Source organism: Schistocerca piceifrons, chromosome X (assembly GCF_021461385.2).
Source record: "Schistocerca piceifrons isolate TAMUIC-IGC-003096 chromosome X, iqSchPice1.1, whole genome shotgun sequence".
In the NCBI taxonomy this organism is placed as follows: Eukaryota; Metazoa; Arthropoda; class Insecta; order Orthoptera; family Acrididae; genus Schistocerca; species Schistocerca piceifrons.
Genome location: NC_060149.1, coordinates 116,069,341 through 116,095,052, shown reverse-complemented (window position 1 = coordinate 116,095,052; position 25,712 = coordinate 116,069,341). Strand labels below are relative to the sequence as shown.

Genomic DNA, 25,712 nt, shown 5'->3' with positions numbered 1-25,712 from the left:
GATCAGTGTCGGGAGCACTCCTGTTCCCTATTTATATAAATGATATACCCTCTAGTATTATGAGTAACTCTAAAATATTTCTGTTTGCTGATGACACTAGTCTGGTAGTAAAGGATGTTGTGGTGTGCAAAATTGGCTCGGTTTCAAATAGTGCGGTTCATGACCTAAGTTCATGGCTTGAAGAAAATAATCTAACGCCAAATCACAATAAGACTCAGTTTTTACAGTTTCTACCACACAATTCAAAAAAACCTGACGTTTTAATTTCACAGAAATGGGCATATGATTAGGGAAACTGAACAGTTCAAATTTCTAAGTGTTCAGATAGATAGTAAACTGTCGTGGAGAGCCCACGTTCAAGATCTTGTTCAAAGACTTAATGCTGCCTTTTTTACTATTCGAACGGTATCTGACGTGAGTGATAGTTCGACACGAAAATTAGTCTATTTTGCTTACTTTCATACGCTTATGTCGTATGGTATTATATTTTGGGGTAACTCTTCCCATTCTAAAAGGATATTTTTGGCTCAGAAACGGGTGGTTCAGGGAATAAGTGGTGTAAGTTCATGAACCTCTTGCCGGCCCCTTTTCGCGAGTCTGCGTATTTTGACATTGACCTCTCAATATATATATTCCTTAGTGTCATTTCTTGTTAACAATATTAGCTTATTCCCAAGAATAAGCAGCTTTCACTCAGTTAATACGCGGCAGAAATCAAACCTACATTTGGATCGGACTTCCTTAACTCTTGTGCGGAAAGATGTGCAGCATACCGCTGCATCCGTTTTCAATAAGCTACCACTCGATTACTTAGCAGTAATCCATGCGCTTTTAAATCGAAACTGAAGTGTTTCCTCATGAGTCACTCCTTCTATTCAGTCGAGGAGTTCCTTGAAAAATTAAGCTAATTCTTGTTGTATTGTTGATTAAGTTTGTTTAAACTTATGGATTGACTTTTTTCGGGTTCATAAACATTTTATTTTTATCGGTTATTACTTTTATGTTGTAATTTCATGTACTAACGCAAGATTTGCTCCTCAATTTGGTCCTACGGAACTTGATTTGCAAATAAAAAATAAAAATAATCTTGTCACTAAGGCGTTAGAGACTAAAAAGTCATAAAAATAACAAACAAGTGAGAAGAAAATAATTTTTTTAGCAGCTCTGTCTGCGTGACATGAAGGCGTCGTTATGTGCCCAGACGGTTTTAAATGCCTCTAATTTATGGGCTTTCTTCGGTACAATTTTGTCGAAGTAAACTTATTTTGGTTAGGAAATTATAGAGAATTTTTTAAGACAAAAATTAAAAAGGCGATATTTTGGCAGTTACTAATGAACAGCCGGCCGCGGTGCCCGTGCGGTTCTAGGCGCTGAAGTCCGGAACCGCGTGACTGCTGCGGTCGCAGGTTCGAATCCTGCCTCGGGCATGGATGTGTGTGATGTCCTTAGGTTAGTTAGGTTTAACTAGTTCTAAGTTATAGGGGACTGATGACCTAAGATGTCAAGCCCCATAGTGCTCAGAGCCATTTGAACTAATGCACATAACTCAGTAAGGTACTGAAATAACACTGAAATTATCGTTTATATGTTCCACACCGTTGAAAAATTTTCATTTTTTCTTCATTTGCGTGGCCATAGTGTCCGTAGTTGCTTTACAATTCTTGATGGTATTTTTGTTCTGTCGTTGCAGCTACAAAAATGTATGATTTTTTTCGCCAGACGTGTTTCGCTTTATTGAGGTAAAGCATCATCATCATCAGTGATGGCGATTTTCGGTTTATTTCTCGTTTACATAGGGAAATGCCGCTTGCTATCACAACGTTGTTTTTGTTCGTTACACACTATGATTTTGGTCTAATGTTTAGTTGTTCTGTAGCACTATGCACTTCTTGTGTTTTTCGCAACCCACTTTTATGCACACCACTGTATTCTGTGTACAGAAACGAACAGAATACAGTGGTGTGCATCGAAGTGTGTCGTGAAAATAATAATAAATGCATAGTGCTACAAAACAATTAAAAATTAGACCAAAATTATCAGTTTCTAACACAGAAAAACAACGATGTGCTAGCAGACCATTTTCCGATGTAAGCGAGACATCAACCGAAAATCACCACCACTCATGATGCTTTACCTCAACAAAGCGAAACGCGTCTGGTGAAAAAACTCACGCATTTTTGTAGTTGCAACGACAGAACAAAAATACCCTCAAGAATTTTAATTTTGTGTTTTGAGCTAGTTTGAAATACCTTGTCCTATATTTTTAGTGGAAGGTAGATATTTTTCGTTGAGTATATGTTTCCTATCCACGAATGCTGTTTATTGCACACATACCTCAATACCGTGAGGGTTAACCATTCGGTTATAACCCTGATAATAAAAGTGTAATTTTGTTAAGAAACCCGAGAATTACCTACTAACCGACACAGGTTGCTGTGGGCCCGGTAAGTGTGGCAGTAAATCCATGTTTGCATCTAACAAGGAGACGAAGACAGAAACTAGGTACAATGCGATATTCTCAAAAATGGAGCGTTGGCACAGGCTATCGGATGAAATGACTGCCAGTTTTCCTCAAGAGCATAAAAGAAGGCTTAAGTTATTTCCCCGATCCGACTTAATGGCCATTGTAGCAATGTGGCGATGTGATCTGTGACAGTGAAACTTTCTTCTGACTTTTCATTCACGGATGATGGAGATGATTTTTCCCAACGTACCGTTTATATTTCTGTATTGTTAGCTTCAGTGCCCTTCAAAGCCCATACCGAACAATTTCGGACAGTGTTTTCTCTACCACTGCAAGTCCCAGCTCCCCCATCCCACACTTCCCTTTATTACCGGACCGCCGACTCGTTCAAGCCTCAGTATATGCTCTATCATCCGATCTCTTCTTTTAATCAAGTTGCGCCATGAATTTCGTTTTTACTCAGTGTGATTCAGTACCTCTCACTTGTTATTCGATCTGGCTGTCTGATCTTCGTCATTCTTCTGTAGTACCGCATTTCAAAACATTCTGTTCTCTTCCTGTCTGCACTACTCATCGTTCGCGTTTCAGTTCCGTATCAGGCTACACCCCAGACAAATACTTTCAGGAAACACTAGAGAATAATTCCTTGTAAACTCTCTTCCCTTAGCAATACTGTCGAAAGATTTTAAACATGTTAAAAATTTCACAGTAATATCCACAAGTCACATAAATTTCAATTTGTGGAAGTGTCCTTCTAGGAGCAAGTTAAAAACTATTACAGCACGTAATGATCTTAGCAGGTAAGGTAAGTTTACAAAAAGTAAATATTTTATGCTCATGCTTTCTTGGGGGTAAGTGGAGAAGACTAGGACGTCGTTGTCTAGTACGTCCCATGAACTATCCTCCATTTAAATGAAACAAATAGCTGTTTATTTCTCGATATTTATTCTTCATGTTTTTTTGTACAGTATCCTCACAAAGCCTTACAAACTCATTTCAATTACTTTGCTGACTTCTGAACATGACAAAATACGATCTTTAGATGGGCTAACCAGAATTTACTGAAAATGCCCCTGGGCTTACGAGAACTGAATGCAGAGTAATCACAATAACATCTGAGAACCAGTTGGCTCGCTTTTCGCGTATTTATAATTTCTATATTTGCGCCAGAAGCTTCTCGAAGGTTACAGTCTCTTAATTACAATAGTTTCATAATCGGAGTAAATATTTAAATAAAAGTGCGTATTTTCTTGTGCAGAAAACTTAGGTTTTCAAATTAATTGCATTTTTTGATCAGAAAATCTGGATTAAAAGCCACATACCCCCGAACATACGAGTTTTTTGACAGAACAAAATTTTTGCTTGCTTGCTTGCAAGCACATATGAATTTTCAAAGTTGGTGTGTGCCAATGTTCATAGTTTTTATCCTGATGTGTAGTTGTGACACACACGACTGCTTGCTGACGCAGCTACATAATTTGAAGATGACCCAGGAAGATCGAAACTGGTCATACATTTAAAAAATGTGCAACTGGAACTGAAAAATGACATGCGAGTATAACAGGACTACTTCTGATAACATTTTACTTTGTAAATGTTACGTAATACGATCTGCTTATTTTGTAATTTTATATTATATTTGTTTCAGTAAATTGTTTTTAATAAAGCTGTTTATGTAATGCCAATCGGGAAGTTGAAAAAACTGTCGAATAATAAATTTCTACTTAATACTGTTTAAATTACGATTTTCCACAAAATCGTTAAACACCAAGAGCCTAATGATATATTTAACATAATCTCTGAAAAAAGAAACCCATTACTAACTGCAGAGACATTTACTATTGTTTTCTTTTAGTGTGTTTGTTTATTTCATAATTAATAATAGGGTGACGAACTTCGCTCAAAAAAAAAATACTTTGTTTACGTATTAACTGAAAGGAATGCACACATTAATTGCTGAAATCTTTAGATATAGTTTTTACTGTCGGGTGGTTATAATTAAAGTGCAGTTATTCACAGAAGTCCAATGTGGGCCGTAATTATCGTATGGCAGTGGAACTTGGTAGATATTTTAATGCGTTATTGTGGAACCAAATTAAGTTGCAAAACAATTTGTTCCAATTTCGGTCACCAGGTGCAAACCTGGCGCTGTGGTTGCAAGAAGGACGTACAGAAATGTTCCCATATGTAATGGGTTAGGAACGGGATGTGGGCAGAAAAGATCAAACAAGTGAGAAAGTCATAGTGTTCATTTTCATTATTAATCTCCGCTAAAACAATTTGTTCAGTAAGAAGACCAGGGACATCGAGGAGACACTGTACAGCGCAAGATTTGCACCTGGTGGCCAAAATAGGAACTATCTTTTTTCCAACCTCAAATCAGTTCCTTAGTAACGCATTAAAATATATACAAAGTTTCGGTATCATACAATAATTAAAGCTCACACTGGACCTCCGTGAGTAGCTGAACTTTAATAAGAATCACCCGGTATATCTGTCCAAGAGTATCGCGTTATTCTATCAACGTGTATCTAAAGATACGCACGAAACCCAGTATGGAACACTTCGTAATTGAAATTTAGTATTTCCCCTGATGCCTTACAACCTTGATAAATATAACAGCTAATGACGGTACAAATGTGCCGAAACATGTTTAAGCATTAAAACGTATAGTTGCTTGTTTGTAGACGGACGTGAATTCTCGTAAGAAAACGAATGTAGTTCATACTGTATCATTTGGTAAATTACGTTTCTTGGCGTTGCAGAAGCGACAGTGAGAGACGGCGAAAATGTTGCGGCTGAAGCTGAGCGACTCTGCGCGGATGCTGAAGAACATGGTGATGCTGGGCGTGTCGTTCATGGTGCACTTCACGGCGGTGCTGGGCGCGACGCACCTGCAGAGTTCGATCAACAAGGCGGGCGGCGTGGGCACGGCCGCGCTTGCAGCCCAGTACGCCGCGCTCGTCGCTTCCAGCCTCTTCCTCTCCGTCTTCCTCATACGGTGCGTCTGCTTCTCTCTCATTCGCCTTTACAGCGTTTGAGTACTTATGTACACTGACGACCCAGAACATTACGACCACTGCCCGCCGCGACGTTGGATGACGACTGGTGCCGTTGCGGGCACGCGGCACACTAACAAAAGTACACTACTGGCCATTAAAATTGCTACACCAAGAAGAAATGCAGATGATAAACGGGTATTCATTGGACAAATATATTATACTAGAACTGTCATGTGATCACATTTTCATGCAATTTGGGTGCACAGATGCTGAGAAATCAATACCCAGAACAACCACCTGTGGCCGTAATAACGGCCTTGATACGTCTGGCCATTGAGTCAAATAGAGTTTGGATGACGTGTACAGGTACAGCTGGCCATGCAGCTTCAACACGATACGACAGTTCGTCAAGAGTAGTGACTGGCATATGGTGACGAGCCAGTTGCTCGGCCACCATTGACCACATGCTTTCAATTGGTGAGAGATCTGGAGAATGTGCTCGCCAGGGCAGCAGTCGAACATTTTCTGTATCCAGAAAGGCCCGTGCAGGACCTGCAACATGCGGTCATGCATTATCCTGCTGAAATGTAGGGTTTCGCAAGGGATCGAATGAAAGGTAGAGCCACGAGTCGTAACACATCTGAAATGTAACGTCCACTGTTCAAAGTGCCGTCAATGCGAACAAGAGGTGACCGAGACGTGTAACCAATGGCACCCCATACCATCAAGCCGGGTGATACGCCAGTATGGCGATGACAAATACACGCTTCCAATGGGCGTTCACCGCGATGTCGCCAAACACGGATGCGACCATCATGATGCTGTAAACAGAACCTGGATTCATCCGAAAAAATTACGTTCTGACATTCGTGCACCCAAGTTCGTCGTTGAGTACACCATCGCAGGCGCTCCTGTCTGTAACACAGCGTCAAGGGTAACCGCAGCCATGGTCTCAGAGCTGATAGTCCATGCTGCTGCAAACGTCGTCGAACTGTTCGTGCAGATGGTTGTTGTCTTGCAGAGGTCCCCATCTATTGACTCAGGGATCGAGACGTGGCTGCACGATCCGTTACAGCCATGCAGATAAGATGCCTGTCATCTCGACTGCTAGTGATACGAGGCCGTTGGGATCCAGTACGGCGTTCCGTATTACCCTCCTGAACCCACCGATTCCATATTCTGCTAACAGTCGTTGGATCTCGACCAACGCCAGCAGCAATGTCGCGATACGATAAACCACAATCGCGGTAGGCTACAATCGGACCTTTATCAAAGTCGGAAACGTGATGGTACGCATTGCTCCTCTCTACACGAGGCGCCCCCAGGGGGTCCACAACTGTTTTGTGGATACGTGCGTGGCGAGCACGGGGCCCCGAGCCATTGCAGCCTTCTTTCTCTCCCGGGCTGAATTTCCTTTCCCCTCCATACCCCTTTCCCCTCGCCCTCTCCTCTCCCTCTATTGGTGTCCTTGCTTATGTTGGCCCCCGCTATCCTCCTGGTTCTGTTGGTTTTACACTCCGGCTTTGTTGCGTACTCATCTCCTCCTTTTGGCATTCCTTGGTCCCCCTCTAGGGTTTGACCTCCATTCCAAAATTTCTCTTCCGTAGTGTGAGCCATTTGGGGAAGAGCACCTTACCTAGTGTCTCCGACGTGTGCCCTCCTAGTACATTCCACCTTTTCTTTTACGTCGTTGTCTGATGCTAGGGTGCATAGCCAGCACGGTAGCCAGCCCGTGTGGTGGGGTCGCTATGTACCCTTTTGGTTGAGCCCCCTGAACACACAGGGATCACACTTCTGATACCTGAGCTGTGACCTCCTCATGCATGCCTTGGAGTGGTTGCTCGTCATCCTGGAGCATCGGAACTCCCGGCAATGGCCGCCGTGCCAGACGGCCCTTGCTGTGGCTGGGTGGCGCCCGTGAGGAGAGCCCCTGATCGGAGTGGGTGGTATCAGGGCGGACGCTATGCAGATGAAACGCATACGGGTCCAAAACTCTGGCCGCTCTTCTGCGGCCGTCTCTCTGCGTGGTACTGATTCCTCAAGTGCTGCTTCTCTTGCCCCTTCGGCCTTCCCTTCCGTGGCTACCCCCTGGGAGGAGGGTCAGGCCCGTCGTCTAGGGGCAAAACCTTTCCCCCATTATCTAGTTTGCACCAGGACTGATGGAGATACTTTCACCAGTGTCAAACCTTTATTCTTTGTGGAACACATTGAAGACAAGTTCGGCGAAGTGGACTCCCTGAGCAAGATGCGGTCGGGTTCGTTGCTGATAAAAACTGCTTCGGCTGCCCAATCTGCGGCCCTTCGTGCCTGTACCCATCTTGGCACAATTCCCGTGTCCATTACCCCTCACCAGTCTCTAAATATGGTACAAGGTGTGATTTTTCACAGAGACCTCATCCTTCAAACTGATGAGGAACTTCGGGACAATCTCGGACGGCGGGGTGTTCACTTTGTTCGGCGTGTTCAGAAGGGTCCTAAAGATAATCGTATTGATACTGGTGCCTTTATCCTGGCCTTTGAAGGGGATACCCTTCCTGAGAAAGTTAAGATTATGGTCTATCGCTGTGATGTGAAGCCGTACATCCCACCTCCTATGCGGTGTTTTAAGTGCTTGCGTTTTGGCCACATGTCTTCTCGCTGTTCCCAGGACCCTCTCTGTGGTGACTGTGGACGTCCACTCCATGAGGGGAGTCCCTGTGTTCCCCCTCCTGTGTGTGTAAATTGTCATGGTAGTCATTCTCCACGTTCAGCAGATTGCCCAGTCTATAAGAAAGAAAAAAAGATACAGGAGTATAAGTCCCTTGATTGTTTAAGCTACACAGAGGCCCGTAAGAAATATGCACGATTGCACCCTGTGTCCATGACATCTAGTTACGCCTTGGTTACATCTTCATCCCTTCCTCCCCCTTCCTTACCCCCATCCCGGACCCCTCTCCTTCCCCCCTCCCCTGCGGCTCCCACACCTTCTTCTCTGGGCGCTGCTCCCCCTCCCCAGCCGGAGAAGTGTCCCACTCCTTCGGCGTCTGCCGGTCAAGGGCGCCTCTCCCGGGATGCCCCTTCCCGGCACCTTCCAGGTCAAAGGTCTGCTGCAGCGCGGCGACCGCGAGAGCCGCGGTCTATCGGCCCCCAGGTCGCCCGGTCTCTTTCTGTTCCTGATCTTGCTGCAGCTGGCTCCATTATGCCACACAGCCCTCCTCGATCTCAGCCTGAAAAGAAGAAGAAACATAAGTCCCGGGACAAAGAGCCTCTGGTGTCACCGGAGGTCCCTTCCCCGACTTCACAACCGGATTCTGACCTGTCGTTTATGGATGTCGCCCCCTCCTTGTCGGTGACGGGTGGGGACCCGGTGGTATGACTGGATTTAGCGTGTTCAGCCCTCATTTAAACCATCGTTCTGTGGTTCTCCAATGGAATTGTAATGGCTACTATCGTCACCATCCGGAATTGAAATCCCTTCTTTCGTCCTACTCAGCAGCTTGTGTGGTTCTCCAGGAATCTCATTTTACTGATGCTCACTCACCGACCCTCCGTGGGTTCCGTGTTTTCTGTCGAAATTGGGTCGGACCCTTGCGGGCTTCTGGTGGCGTTTGTACGTTGGTCCGTACAGACATTGCTAGCACGTGGATTCCTCTCCAAACTACATTGGAAGCGGTTGCTGTTAGGGTCCACTTAGACTCTGCAGTCACAGTATGCAATCTTTATCTCCCTCCTGACAGGACTCTTACACCTGCTGCCTTAACCACCCTTCTTCAGTAACTTCCTCCTCCCTTCCTCCTCCTTGGGGATTTTATTGCTCATCATCCTTTGTGGGGCAGTGCCTTTTCATCTAGACGAGGTCTTCTTATAGACCAATTTATTGCAGACCACGACCTGTGCCTTCTTAATGACGGCTCCCCTACTCATTTCAGTGCTGGTCATGGTACCTTTTCTGCCATTGATCTTTCTCTTTCTTCTCCCTCTCTCCTCCCTTCATTACACTGGTCGCCACACGACGACCTTTGTGATAGTGACCATTTCCCGTTGATTATCACGCTCCCTTCCCGCTCCCCGATGGAGAGGTTACCTCGTTGGTCTTTCCACCGCGCCGATTGGCCTCTATATACTGCACAGGTCGAGTTTTCTCCCTCTTTGTCGGGTTGTATTGATGACGTCCTACGTGACGTGTCTGACGCGATTGTTCGCGCTGCTAACCTTGCTGTCCCTCGCTCATCTGGACAATTTCGTCGTCGGCAAGTCCCGTGGTGGAGTACGGCCATTGCCATTGCCATCCGTGATCGCCGTCGAGCTTTGCAACACTTTAAGAGGCACCCATCTGTAGCCAGCCTTTCTACCTTTAAGCGCCTTCGCGCTAAAGCCCGTTATTTAATCAAACAGAGCAAGCGGATATGTTGGGAACGATTCGTTTCTTCCCTTGGTTCCACTGTCCCTCTGTCACGGGTATGGGCTACACTTCGCTCTCTCCAAGGTTGCCATCGGCAGTCCACCCTCCCAGGCCTTCACCTCCCAGATGGCATTTGTACGGACCCATTAGTTCTCGCAGAACATCTTGCGACCCATTTTGCAGTGGCATCAGCGTCGGCCTCCTATCCAGCTGCTTTCCTTCATCAAAAACAGCAGGCTGAAGCTGTCACCTTATGTTTCACCACTTGTGAGTCAGAATCTTACAACGAACCTTTCACTGAATGGGAATTTCTTTCTGCTCTATCTTCTTCTCACGATACGGCCCCTGGCCCAGATTCCATTCATAACCAGCTGCTTCAACATCTCAGTGCTCCACAACGGCACCATCTTCTTCGGGTGTTTAACCGTATCTGGCTCCAGGGTGACTTCCCTTCTCAGTGGAGGGATAGCATTGTGGTTCCTGTCCTTAAGCCTGGTCAGAACCCCCTATCTGTTGACAGCTATCGGCCAATTAGTTTGACCAATGTTGGTTGTAAGTTACTTGAACGGCTGGTAGCCCGTCGGCTCACTTGGGTCCTCGAATCTCGGGATCTATTGTCCCCTTACCAGTGTGGCTTTCGAGAGGGACGATCTCCAATCGATCATTTACTTCGCTTGGAATCAGCAGTTCGGCAGGCTTTTTCCCAGCGCCGCCATTTGGTTGCAGTGTTTTTTGACCTTCGCAAGGCCTATGACACGGCCTGGCGCCATTACATCTTACTAACCCTTCATCAGTGGGGTCTTCGGGGCCCACTCCCGATTTTTATCCGCCAGTTCCTGATCCATCGGTCATTCAGAGTTCGAGTTGGTACTGCTTTTAGTTCTCCACGGACCCAGGAGACGGGCATCCCACAGGGTTCTGTCTTGAGTGTCCTTCTTTTCCTCATTGCTATCGATGGACTTGTGGCCTCTGTCGGTCCCTTGGTCGCCCCTACCCTGTATGTGGATGATTTCTGCATTTGGGTTAGTTCCTCCTCGATGCCATCTGCAGAACGGCAGCTCCAGGTGGCTATACGGCGTGCCTCTGCATGGACCCTCTCACACGGGTTTCAATTCTCTCCTTTAAAATCGCGGGTGGTCCACTTCTGTCGCCGTACTACGGTCCACCCTGATCCAGAGCTCTATCTCGCTGCACAAAGACTGCCTGTGGTTCCACAGTTTCGTTTCCTAGGTCTTCTTTTCGACAACAAGCTCACTTGGCTGCCCCATATCAGACTCCTGAAGGTAGGATGTTTCCGTAAACTCAATGTCCTTCGCTTCCTTGCCCACTCCTCTTGGGGTGCGGACCGTTCCCTCCTCCTCCGTCTTTATCGTGCTCTAGTTCTGTCACGTTTGGACTATGGTTGTCAAGTTTATGGTTCAGCTGCTCCTTCCACGCTGCACGTGCTGGATCCAGTCCACCATCGTGGTATCCGTTTGGCCACCGGTGCCTTCCCTACTAGCCCTGTTGATAGTCTCCTGGTTGAAGCTGGGATTCCCCCCCTTTCTGTTCGGCGGTCCCAGCTTCTGGTGTCTTATGCCCTTACTATCCGTTCTTCTCCCGCTCATCCTTCCTATTCTATCCTATTCCCAGACCATGGACGTCGCCCGCCCGACTCCCGCCCTCGGGCGGGTTTACCGGTTGGGCTGCGCCTTGCGTCTCTTAACCGTGATTTTCAGCTTCCTTCTTTGTCCTGTCTTCCTCGCTCCCTCCCTTCCACCCCTCCTTGGTTAGTTCCTCGGCCTCGAATTCGGATGGATCTCCGCCGCGGTCCGAAAGATACCATTCCCCCGGTGGTGTTCCGTTCCTTTTTCCGCCAAATTTTATGGGAGTTTCGGGATGCTGTTGTTTTTTACACTGATGGCTCTAAATCTGCTGATCAAGTTGGGTATGCCTTCACGTCCTTGGTTGGAACGGAAAATCATCTGCTGCCACCCTCATGTGAGGTGTTTACTGCGGAATTGATGGCAATTTCCCGGGCCCTTACCTTTATTAAACAATCCCAACACAACCGCGTTTTGTTATGTACGGACTCGATGAGTGGCCTTCTTGCTATTGACCGGTGTTTTTCGCGCCATCCCTTGGTCTCTGCCATCCATGACCATCTCGCTAATCTTCACCGTGCTGCTTGTTCCATTGACTTCCTATGGGTCCCGGGCCATGTGGGTATCCCGGGTAATGAGCTCGCTGATCGTTTGGCTGGGGGAGCAGTTACTTACCCCCCGTTTTCTGTAACCCCTCCTGCAGCGGATTTACGGCTTCACATCAAATCCCACTTTGCACAGTCATGGGCCAATTCTTGGGAGGCTACTCCACTGTCTAATAAACTTCGTGCCATTAAGGTGAATCCAGGCCCATGGCGTTCTTCCTTTCGCCTCTCCCGCAAGGACTCGACCACACTGTGTCGTCTCCGCATTGGCCATACCAGGCTGACCCATGGTTTCCTTTTGCGTGATGAGCCACCCCCGCTATGTGGTTGTGGAGCCTTCCAGTCAGTGGCCCACATTTTGGTTGAATGCCCCCTTCTTTTGGCTCTGCGTGCTAAGTACAGACTCCCCCACACTTTACCTTTGATGTTGGCTGACGATTCCCGGATGGTCTCTCTGGTTCTAGGTTTCCTCCGGGAGAGTGGTTTTTATTCTCAGTTTTAAAGTTTTTAATCTCCCTCTGGTGTTGGGGCAGGGCGGTGCGTGTTTGGGTGTCTCCCACTGTAGGCAGTGTTCAGAGATTCCCGATTCACCTCCCTGACCGGAATCCTCTTTTCTTTCCCTTTTACTCTGTTTTTACCCCTTCTTTTTAAGGCTTGGTTAGTTTTTCTATTCCCATACGTACTTTCTGCATTATAGTAGTTGCACCTTTTAAGTCACAGGTGGTCTTGCCTATGCTGCTTCAGCATAGTGTTGGGTTCGTTCTCTTGCCAACTTCCCTCATTTGTTTTTACTATTGACAACGTGACTGCCCTTTTACGTTTCCCCTTTTTCCGTTTTATTGTTCTGACTTTTCTGAGATGTCCCGTAAGCAGAATGGGGTCTATTTGAAACAAGGGACTGATGACCTTGCTGTTTGGTCCCTTTAACCTCAAACAACCAACCAACCATCTACACGAGGCATCACAACAACGTTTCACCAAGCAGCGCCCAACGCCGGTCAACTGATGCTTGCGTATGAGAAATCGGTTGGAAACTTTCCGCATGTCAGCACGTTGTAGGTATCGCCACCGGCGCCAACCTTGTGTGAATGCTCTGAAAAGCTAATCATTTGCATATCACAGCATCTTCTTCCTGTCGGTTAAGTTTCGCGTCTGTAGCACGTCATTTTCGTGGTGTAGCAATTTTAATGGCCAGCAGTGTATGTAAGCGGAGCAGACACGGACGAGTCATCACCCTACCGAATATTTGGGGTGCAAATGGCGAAATGGGCGCGGGCGCAAGGCAGTGTAGTTCAGCGCCCCGTCCGCGACCGTGTGTCGCTAGTGTCGCCATAGGAGTGAGGGGAGAGAGAGAGAGAGAGAGAGAGAGAGAGAGAGAGAACTGCCGAGCGAGTGAGACCGCACAGCACTGCTCTGCGCTGGACTGTCCTGCGGTCTGATCAAACGTAAACAAAAATTCTATTTTAGAAATAGTTTTATGTAAGGGATATAGTGTATCATTCTTACTGTTAGTAGTTACAAGTAAATATTTTTTGTTATACTTCGTGCTACAGCTTTTTGTATCCCTTTTCAGAGTTTAGAAATTGGATCCTTAGTTTGCTGTTTTGTACGTAATAATTTTAACTGACGAAGTTTGAAAACTTATTAATAATAGAATTAAGGTTATAAAGCTCTTTAATTCTTACAGTCAACATTGTTAAAGAAGACAATTAACATTTTTCACGTTTTTCTTTTTCGAGGAAACGATTTTGTCTAGGTTTGGTACAATATTCCGTGAAATTGCTAACCTCAAAGAATTAGTAAAATTTTTATCGCCAGGTAATGAACGGTTCTTAGTTCTAGTAAGCTTTAAAAGAGAGAAAAAGCGCTCACAAATGTACGTAGAACCAAACATTGAGAGAAATTTGGCCGCATGCTTGTGCAAAAGAGGATATTCCTCTCGTGGAAGACATCTGTAAAAGTCATCCAAAGTTTTACACATAAGAAAGCGGTTCTTCAGACCGATATCGCACTGCAGGCCAATCGACTCTAGTTGAAGCACTTGTGAGACGTCCTATGACCGAATGGCAAACCGGCGAACAAATATATATAAGGCCGGTTGAAGCTCACTTACTTCCAAAAATCTGTTTTCAAACTGTTCTTGTAATTCGCAAATGATTTGAACATAATCTGAAAAATCCACATCTTCTTTAACACCGTCTAGTGCAGGAAAGTGTCCACAATTCTTCTCGCGGAATTGTTTTCCCCACAAAATAAGTTTTTTTTAAATGCTTGAATCGTCTGCACTAAATCAGCAACAAAGTGATTTTCGCCTTGGAGTGAAATGTTCAAAGAATTTAAATGACCAGTAAGGTCACTCAAAAAAGCCAAATTCGCCACCCACTTAGGATCACAAAGTAATTCTTCTGGATGTCCTTTCATTTCAAAAAGGTATTTATTTCACCTCTCAAGGAGAAAAACCGATGAAGCACCTTTCCTCTGCTCAACCATCTTACTTCCGGGCCGGCCGGAGTGGCCGAGCGGTTCTAGGCGCTACAGTCTGGAGCTGCGCGACCGCCACGGTCGCAGGTTCGAATCCTGCCTCGGGCATGGATGTGTGTAATGTCCTTAGGTTAGTTAGGTTTAAGTAGTTCTAAGTTCTAGGGCACTGATGACCTCAGCAGTTAAGTCCCATAGTGCTCAGAGCCATTTTTTTTTTCTTACTTCGGTGTGGTAGGGGATTTCCAGGTATTCCGCTTCGATATCAGCCAGAAATTCTTTAAATTGGAGTTGTGTGAGTCCATGCGATCGAAGATAATTAACCGTTCGAAGAACTGTGTCCATAACACTTTTTACGTTGACAATCTTCTCACAAAAATGTTCAAATGTGTGTGAAATCTTATGGGACTTAACTGCTAAGATCATCAGTCCCTAAGCTTACACACTACTTAACCTAAATTATCCTAAGGACAAACACACACACCCATGCCCGAGGGAGGACTCGAACCTCCGCCGGGACCAGCCGCACAGTCCACGACTGCAGCGCCTAAGACCGCGCGGAATCTTCGCACAAAGTGCCTCCTGGTATATCAAACAATGGACTGCCGCGAATAAGGAACAGCCGACTTCAGCCATTTTTGACCTGACGTTACCCAGGAATCCAGTGCGCATCCCTCGTAGCGCAGGGGCTCCATCCGTTGTTACACTGGTCAGGCGTTCCCATTTTAAACCCATTGACTCTAACACGTTTTCCACGGCTAGAAAAATATCCAAACCCGTGGTTGTGTCTTATGCTGGTATAAGGTCGAGAGACGCGGCGGGCGGTCGGGCGGTCCGCACGGCCAGCTAAGCGACACGGCTCGGCCACTGCGACAGCATACGAATTCACCCGGGGCGCTGGCCGCGGGCGATCGCGGGCGCTAGCGCCCCAGGGGCATAGTTTGGATGAGCCTGATCCAGACAGTGAAACTATCACTATTCGCTAAATGGTTGGACATCCACAACTCTTCACAGAACGTGGGTTTCGGAGGTATGTCTCCTCTGTAAAGTAGGATAGATGGTGATCTGTGGCATCTCTGCTGAAAGAGCTCAATACTGATACAGGCACAAGTGTTTCGGAGCATACCTGTTGACCTTGGAGCTCCACAACAGATTACCATTACGTGCTCACGTACTGACCCAATGACATCGTCAATAACGATTGCAGTGGGCGCGGGACCATCGCGATTCTGCCGTCGATCAATGGAAACGTGTCGGCTCTTCGGGTGAATCATATTTTTGCTACAATTGGTCGATGGTCGATTCCACAAAAGCCGTCATCGAGGTGAACGGTGACTCGAAACGTGCAGCGTTCCACGGACGCAGACTGGTGGGAACACTGTTATGCTATGGGAGACATTCTTCTGCTCTTTCATGGGACCTGTGGCAGCAATCGAAGACACGCTGACAACAGCGAACCACCTGTATCCCTTCATGCTTGATGTCTTCCCTGACGGTGATGTCATCTTTCAGCAGTATAACTGTCCGTGTCTGGTAGTCAGAATCGTGCCACAGTGATTTGAGGAGGATTATAGTGATCTCACGTTAATGTTTCGGCGACCAAATTCTCGTGATGTAAATTCGTAAATCCTATGAAACCCACCTGTGCCGCTGCCAGGCACCATCACCGTGTACGCTATACAGCTGCTCGTTATTCACGGATATTACATGACCTGTGCGTAGACATCTAATGCTACGTACCTCCACAAAGCTACCAACAAACTGTCGGAGCCGTTATAGGCAGAATCAGTGATGTACTTCGTTCCAAACACAGACGAACAAGCTATTAAGCAGGTGGTCATAATGTTTTGGCTCATCAGTGTAAATTGAAGGTGGAGGGGGAGGAGGTGGTACTAGGTGATTATTTTAGCCTCCATCACTGAGGTCATTCATGATCTTGAGGTCGCTTGTATATGTATGTCGGTTGTGCGGAATCGTCAACGTAAGCTGGATCGATGTGGAGGCGTGACAAATGAGCAGGAAGGACGTGCCCGTGATCACACAGTCATTGAAAATTGTTGATGCTTCGACATGGACAGTCCTATGTATTGGGTGATTATAGTTACTGTGCAGCTACTCACACATATCCAGTGTGGGCTGTAATTAACATATGGCCACGAAACTTGGTAGATATTCGAATGCGTCAATGCGGAACCCATTTTCACTGAAAAAGAAAATAAACTAGTTCCAATTTTGCCAACAGGTCCAAATCTGGCACTGTACAGCATCTCGTTGACATCTCTGATGCTTATATTGAACAAACTGTGCGAGAGGCGCTTAATAATATCAAAATTATGCCTGTATCATTTGTTTCACCTTTTCTGCCCACGTCCCATTCCTAATCCATCACATATGGAAACTTTTGTATGTGTCTTCCTTGCATTCACAGCGCCAAATTTGCACCTGGTGACCAAAACTGGAATTACTTTTTTTCCAATGTAAATCGGTTTCGCATCAAAGCATTAGAATAGCTACCAAGTTTCGCTACCATGCGATAATTACAACCGACACTGGAGCTCTGTGAGTAGCTACACTTTAATCATAACCACCCGGTACATCTGAGGAATGAGTCACCAATCGCAGTCTGTATCATGGCATAAGAACAGTGGTCGTAAGAAGATCCGAACCGGAGACAGAAAACGGAAACGAGTGGTCACGCCGTAAGTGACGGTCGGTTTAAAATCCGACAGGAATTGGTATTGTCAATTAATGCAGGTTCAGTTCAACAAGTTTCCGAGCGAACGTTGGGAAGGAAACCTCTGCCAATGGTCATTTGGAGTCGGGTGCTCGCAAAAGGCCATTGATAACAGCCGCCACATTAAACTGCACGTCTTCCATGTGTCAGCCATCACAGAAGCTGGACAGTGACTGATTCCAGGTGTGTAACGCGGTCCGAATCGTCGTGGTTTTGCCTCTTTGTAATTGATGGCAGGCGCAGAGTGCATCGAAGTCCGATTGAGGTGTTTAACCCGCAGTGTATGGACGTTGTTGTACAAGCCGGAAGTAGTTTTGTGGTGTTTTTGGATGCTTTTCGCGGCATGACTTCGGCCGTTTGTGAACATGAACCGGGATGTTTATTTCAATGTTCTCGGTTATCAAGAATGTCCCTTTCTTCTACATTTTCGCGATGAGTATGCTGTAGACATTTATGTATTATAAAAAACAGTCGTGTTCACGTTCTTGTTTTGTAGAATATTCGTGTACCGCTTCGCACCTGAACCGGCCGGATAAAACCCAACCTAAATTAATAATGTTTGAGACTATTTGTAGCACCAAGTTAATAGTAGAAAATCAGCATCCCTGCATTTTAGTAGCTCTAAGGTATGTAACTATCAGTGAGTTGCTTCAAATGGATATAGCATACCTAAAGATACAAAATAAATGTCTTCTTGTCCATTATCAAGGATAGAGGCGGTGTTGCATGGTCCTCGTGTCCCCTGGGTGGACTTTTTGATCTGGCCTGCGTATTTGAGAGTTGCAGACCTTGGAAAAGACATTGGACAAATACAAAGCAAAATAAAACGCCCAGACCTTCGGATGTGTAGGATCACACTAACTTCAGAAGGAGCAGATGAAAAGATGTATTCTATAATGTGCGACTAGGAAAGGCCATGTGCAAACAGTTGAACTGTAATTTGTGCATTAGACCTACTATCATCAGGGGAAAGACGAGATTCCTTATGTTAGTCGTTCACAGAGTTTTTTCAGTATGGGTTTACGAAAAAGAAAAAAAACTGAATTCAAGAAGAAGCAACTTAGATAATATTTATGGAGTGTGGGAATTGAAAAACAAAGGGAGACGCAATTATCACGGAATGCTCAAGTGACTCAGTTACTGGAGGGAAGGCTTAACCTGGAAATGGATCCCTGAGAAGAGAAAAACAAGGTAAACCTAGGAAAAGATGGACGGAGGGAACAACAGCTGCTCGGCAAGAGGCAGCTTACAGGAGGAGCGGTGGCAAAATAAGAAGGGGCTTAAGGTGCGACAGATGGCGTTTGATGCCGTAAAGATGGCCGCCTCATAGCTAGATAACGTAGCTGCACAGCAGAATGCTAGATAAACTGCAAGGAAGTCTAATTATTTTAAAAGCAATTTTCATTATAATAATAAACAGCTATGAATTTTTCCTCGCAATATTTAACCCGAAGCACAAATGAGTTGAAAGGGAGGATTAATCAAATTTAATGGAAGTGAATGTCATACTATTTTAGTTGGGGGAGAGAGAGAGAGAGAGAGAGAGAGAGAGAGAGAGAGAGAGAGAGTGTTTGTCTGTGTGTGGGCGGGCGCGTTGGCGCACACGTGCGCCCGCCATCATGGACGTTTGATGCAACTAAGAAACACACAGTGTGGCAATCTGTAATACTGTTCATACACTTCAGAGTAATACTAGCTGACAAACGCAGTATTGCCCGGGTATCGTTTTTGCCAATTTTCTATCAGAAACAAAAAAAAATTAAACTGTTTGTAGTGAAGTATCGAAAAAATTTCATTTCCATGTTTTCATGAAAACACCTTTGTGGCTATGAAACAGTCGTAGAAGCATATACGTATACTGTATGAGTATAAAATCAAAATACCATGATCCCGCCCAGATTCTGTACGCTGGGCGCAGCTTCGCGTGTCTACAACGCGGTTTTGTAAATGTCTCTATGGCAACGCCTCTTTATAGCTCTATAGACAGCTGTCGTTTTCGCCCACAGCCGTTTGCGCTACGCAGTTGAAAGCTGTCAAAAGCGCTGCCAGATGTCAGGGATTTCCGTAAGTTGGCTCACCTGTAGAAGTGTCTTAGTAGTAAAGAACAAATGTATTAAAACTTCACACATAATGCGGCAGGTTTTCACAGTTCTCAGTGTTTATGACGTCATGTCACCTGAACTATGATAGGTAGGTGGATCTTGACTCCCTCCCCACCCCCTCAACAGCGATTGTTGTCTGGCAAGAAGACGTATGCCGGAGTGGCCGTGCGGTTCTAGGCGCTACAGTCTGGAGCCGAGCGACCGCTACGGTCGCAGGTTCGAATCCTGCCTCGGGCATGGATGTGTGTGATGTCATTAGGTTAGTTAGGTTTAATTAGTTCTAAGTTCTAGGTGACTGATGACCTGAGAAGTTAAGTCGCATAGTGCTCAGAGCCATTCAAGAAGACGTAGGTGTACGATGTTTGTTGAAATCGGTCCAGTTTTTTAGGGGAAGATGTGGATCACACACACACACACACACACACACACACACACACACACACACACGTTTTTATAATATCTATAGGTGCCATTGTCATGTTGTATGCCACAACCACAGACACCGGCACTGGATTTATCCTGAAACTACATTATGCTGTTCTCTCATTCTTTGTTACCCATGATTCAAATTAACAAATACTGCAGACAACTAAAGATCTTATTACCTGCAGGCCTCATGAGGATTTTTTTACATGTGATTAGGAGCCACAACTAGTCTCATCTTTCACATTGCGATCTATCTGTCTTAGGCATAACTGACTCAGAGAGAGAGATATAGACAGAGAGATATAGACAGAGAGATATAGACAGAGAGATATAGACAGAGAGATAATATAGACAGAGAGATATAGACAGAGAGAGATAGACAGAGAGAGATAGACAGAGAGAGATAGACAGAGAGAGATAGACAGAGAGAGATAGACAGAGAGAGATAGACAGAGAGAGATAGACAGAGAGAGATAGACAGAGAGAGATAGACAGAGAGAGAGAGAGAGATAGAGATAGACAGAGAGAGAGAGAGAGATAGACAGAAAGAGAGAGATAGACAGAGAGAGAGAGAGACAGAGAGAGAATTGCATGCTCTGGTTATTCTGGTTGTTCCGTAGCTCAGTGGTAATGTCACAATGTAATGTGGAGGCCGTGTTACCTATTGGTTCGAAACCAGCTGAAGACAAGATGTTTGTTTCTCCGTTGTAGCAGAGCAACAGGCAGAGACGGATATTCAGTAAGAAAATGTTAAGAAAAATTGTGCATTATAATTAATTTCGCTATCTTGATTCAGTGTCCCATAGATCTAATGGTGAAAAGTGCGTGATATTGGAGCATTGTGCACATGTTAATGGCTGCAGTTTTCTTCTTCTGTTCGGATAATTTTTAGTTTTTTGTGAATACATAATTGTATTGATCAAACTGTGGTACATTATTTTGTTAATTAGGTACTGTAATACGCCTGGTCTCACTGCCACATTTCCATATTGCCGTGGAAGTACTATAATGCTAACTGAATACGATACAGAATTTCACATAGAGGCAGACCATTTCTGAATCCAAATTGTTAATACACTCCTGGAAATTGAAATAAGAACACCGTGAATTCATTGTCCCAGGAAGGGGAAACTTTATTGACACATTGCTGGGGTCAGATACATCACATGATCACACTGACAGAACCACAGGCACATAAACACAGGCAACAGAGCATGCACAATGTCGGCACTAGTACAGTGTATATCCACCTTTCGCAGCAATGCAGGCTGCTATTCTCCCATGGAGACGATCGTAGAGATGCTGGATGTAGTCCTGTGGAACGTCTTGCCATGCCATTTCCACCTGGCGCCTCAGTTGGACCAGCGTTCGTGCTGGACGTGCAGACCGCGTGAGACGACGCTTCATCCAGTCCCAAACATGCTCAATGGGGGACAGATCCGGAGATCTTGCTGGCCAGGGTAGTTGACTTACACCTTCTAGAGCACGTTGGGTGGCACGGGATACATGCGGACGTGCATTATCCTGTTGGAACAGCAAGTTCCCGTGCCGGTCTAGGAATGGTAGAACGATGGGTTCGATGACGGTTTGGATGTACCGTGCACTATTCAGTGTCCCCTCGACGATCACCAGTGGTGTACGGCCAGTGTAGGAGATCGCTCCCCACACCATGATGCCGGATGTTGGCCCTGTGTGCCTCGGTCGTATGCAGTTCTGATTGTGGCGCTCACCTGCACGGCGCCAAACACGCATACGACCATCATTGGCACCAAGGCAGAAGCGACTCTCATCGCTGAAGACGACACGTCTCCATTCGTCCCTCCATTCACGCCTGTCGCGACACCACTGGAGGCGGGCTGCACGATGTTGGGGCGTGAGCGGAAGACGGCCTAACGGTGTGCGGGACCGTAGCCCAGCTTCATGGAGACGGTTGCGAATGGTCCTCGCCGATACCCCAGGAGCAACAGTGTCCCTAATTTGCTGGGAAGTGGCGGTGCGGTCCCCTACGGCACTGCGTAGGATCCTACGGTCTTGGCGTGCATCCGTGCATCGCTGCGGTCCGGTCCCAGGTCGACGGGCACGTGCACCTTCCGCCGACCACTGGCGACAACATCGATGTACTGTGGAGACCTCACGCCCCACGTGTTGAGCAATTCGGCGGTACGTCCACCCGACCTCCCGCATGCCCACTATACGCCCTCGCTCAAAGTCCGTCAACTGCACATACGGTTCACGTCCACGCTGTCGCGGCATGCTACCAGTGTTAAAGACTGCGATGGAGCTCCGTATGCCACGGCAAACTGGCTGACACTGACGGCGGCGGTGCACAAATGCTGCGCAGCTAGCGCCATTCGGCGACCAACACCGCGGTTCCTGGTGTGTCCGCTGTGCCGTGCGTGTGATCATTGCTTGTACAGCCCTCTCGCAGTGTCCGGAGCAAGTATGGTGGGTCTGACACACCGGTGTCAATGTGTTCTTTTTTCCATTTCCAGGAGTGTATATTATAAATTCGTGATGGTTTGGGCACGCTTATGTTATGCGACAGTAACTTCTTACCTTAGACACGGCATTACCGATACTCAAGAGAAAGTTACTTGTGCACGAAATTACATCGCAAACCTGTCATTAATCTACTGTGCTTTGTGGCATACAGTTGTTACTACCTGCCATGTGGGACCTCTTACCGCAGCACCAGGATATCCTACAAACTGCTGCAGTTGTCTCAAAACCAAAATTATAAAATCTCCCTGTCGCAGCAAAGTGGTTATCAGCGACGATACAGTCACAACACTGAGGCAATAGCAACTTACCGATAATGAACTGAAGTGATGTCATTGCGCCTGGCAAATACAATGCGCATTGTCCGACGTCGTCGAAATCTACGTAAGTCACAAATCAAAATATGCTTTGGCAACACCAGACAAATTCACTTCGTACGTGACTACTTGCTGAGACATTACTGACTTAACATGCACAGAAACAAAGCTGTTTGAGCCGTAACTGTGCAGCTGACATTCGCAACGTGTCAGGGTGTTCCAAGTGTCGGCCGCGTTCTTTCTCACCACGGCGCCTCTCCTCCGCTGCTGCCGGTTCTGGGAAACAATGATGTCACACCATCCATTTTAAGGATGGTTAATGATTTTAATGTTATAATAGCTTACACTGATTGCTTCATCGTAGACACTCTCAGAATGCGATCCGACAGAATTTCTGGTACCTCCTAACTATAACAATACGTAACTCTATAATGGATTATTTTTCCTCTAGCCTTCCACGCTCCCTTGGACCCGTCCACCAGGTCGTACCGAAAGGGTGTCCGTTTCTGTAAACTGTGCCGTATTTTTGCTTCGGAACAGTCAGTGTAACTCAAGCAACATTGAACATCTCCCGACGGCGTGGGCTTAGACCACGTCACCACTTCTTGTGGCCTACATCGCCCATCTGCGAGACCGTGCTGGTCCACAGTCACCTCTGGTTCGCGTGAATTGAGATCAGTAATCAGTTTCTAAGCAAACTTATTCTAATGAAATTTTCTATACCTCTAAATATGATTACACAAGCTTCTTTCTGTCCCTAATTACGTCAATCTCTTAAATTATTGACGAGGAGTGTGGTGTGCGTGCACAGTGGACAGACATACCACTGCCACGTCTCTGTAGATTACATTCCTCTTCCATTTACACTAATGTTTTACTTGCCACATCAACTAGGAGAGACATTCAGTCCAATGATTCAGAGTGGTCTGACTAACGTAAACTTACCGAAGCATCTCAAGTGTTTTTGCTGTCTTCGTTCACTGAATCTTGGACAACATGGATGTAGATAAGAATGTGTCTGTCGTGAAGTACGTAAAACGCTATGGGAAAAATTAAATTGCAAAGAGGCTGAAAATCCGTTATGAGGATCATGCCACAAAAAAGGGAAAAAACGCTTATTGCAAAAGACGTTGTATTACTGGCTGTGATACTTGTAGATCACTATTTTCCTTCCACGTGCTATGACAGAAGAAAATTGACCTTTCTAATATGTTTGTGCTTAAAATTCGTGTTTCATTAACTCGTATCAGCTCAAATATCGTTATTTGTTTCCCGTAACGTAAACTTGGGACACACGTGAATTGAGAATATGGTGGTAACACTGCAACTCCTTGCCTGTTATGCCGTTGAACAGACAGCATATCTTTGCAGTCTAGCATAACGAAATGGCTGCGGGCCTCTCAATTTCTATCCGTGACGGTACAGGCTGCACAAATGTACGATCTGGAAGTCGATTTATTTTAAACATGCCAGCAAAATACATTTATTTCCATATTGTCAAATTGTCACATTTGATCTGTCACTGCAAATAAGCAATCTCTCTAAACTAGTCAAAAATGGTTCAAATGGCTCTGAGCACTATGGGACTCAACTGCTGAGGTCATTAGTCCCCTAGAACTTAGAACTAGTTAAACCTAACTAACCTAAGGTTCAAATGGCTCTGAGAACTATGGGACTTAACAGCTGTGGTCATCAGTCCCCTAGAACTTAGAACTACTTAAACCTAACTAACCTAAGGACATCACAAACATCCATGCCCGAGGCAGGATTCGAACCTGCGACCGTAACGGTCTTGCGGTTCCAGACTGCAGCGCCTTTAACCGCACGGCCACTTCGGCCGGCCTCTACACTAGTCCAAGTCAACACTAGACAATACGCTGTTGTAAACATTTATAATATCTACCAACACTGTTAGCAATTAACCGTTGTCAGTTTCAACGAGGGTCAGTTAAAAATGTTTCTGAAATTACCAAATTAGTTTAATGTTTTAATGGCTCAAATGGCTCTGAGCACTATGGGACTTAACATCTGAGGTCATCAGTCCCCTAGGACGTAGAACTACTTAAACCTAACAAAGCTAAGGACATCACACACATCAATGCCCGAGGCAGTGTTCGAGCGTGCGACCGTAGCGGTCGCGCGGTTCGAGACTGAAGCGCCTGGAACCGCTCGGTCACAGCGGCCGGCAATGTTTTAATCAATTTTATACTAGGAACTATACAGTTGTTTTGTGCCCATTACCGAAATCTCTTTGATCAGACAAGAAAAACCGGCCGCGGTGGTCTAGCGGTTCTAGGCGCGCAGTCCGGAACCGCGCGACTGCTACGGTCGCAGGTTCGAATCCTGCCTCGGGCATGGATGTGTGTGATGTCCTTAGGTTAGTTAGGTTTAAGTAGTTCTAAGTTCTAGGGGACTGATGACCACAGTAGTTAAGTCCCATAGTGCTCAGAGCCATTTGAACCAAGACAAGAAAACTTCTGTTGACACATAAGCCCTTCATCAGTAGGTGTGATAAACTTATTCTGACGGTACTGACATCCTCATATTATTTAAAAGTTTTTAAAAATAGTTTCCAACTACCAATAAACGACATAACAGATTTTTAGCTCCAGGGGAACTATCTTTATTATAACCAAGTCTGATACAAAGTTCTACAAACAGAAAAGCACCACTGTGTACTTAGTTCTCAATTTACGCAATTGGGAAATCTTTTCTCAGTTACTCCGCTGAGCCGTGAGATAATAATCGTTGAGACTTTAACTAGCGCTGTCGGAATAGCAACAACGGTATCATGTCGTCATGTAGAGCTACTCTTTACCACTCATGGATCGTAGAGATATATCTGTTAAAGCGGCCACAGAAATACTCCCTGTCTTCCCATTTATTTTTATTTTTTTGTTTTGTTGAAGAGTCGCCTAATCATTACCCGTATTAAAGTGAGAGTCTGAGTTACGACTCTAGTTCTCCTTAACTGGTTATGTTTTTAAAGGCTGCCTTACTCTTCAACCCCGCTTTTTAGTATTTATTCCACCACGCTGGTACTGTGTACATCGGAGTGTGGGATGCGATTTTTTCCGGAGGTGATAATGTAGCCACGCTCCGAAAGAAATTAATGACATTA

General features: G+C 45.7%; 1 protein-coding gene across 3 annotated transcripts in view; it reads left to right on the top strand.

The window, feature by feature from the left end:
* The window catches only part of LOC124722858 (UNC93-like protein), a 409,177-nt gene that overhangs the window by 230,900 nt on the left and 152,565 nt on the right, over nucleotides 1-25,712 (top strand). For all 3 annotated transcript variants that reach the window (XM_047247985.1, XM_047247984.1, XM_047247983.1), the window contains one exon: nucleotides 5,230-5,465. In XM_047247985.1, coding sequence (XP_047103941.1) covers nucleotides 5,254-5,465 — 212 coding nt within the window. In that variant the 5' untranslated portion in view covers nucleotides 5,230-5,253. The remainder of the gene's footprint in view (nucleotides 1-5,229; nucleotides 5,466-25,712) is intronic.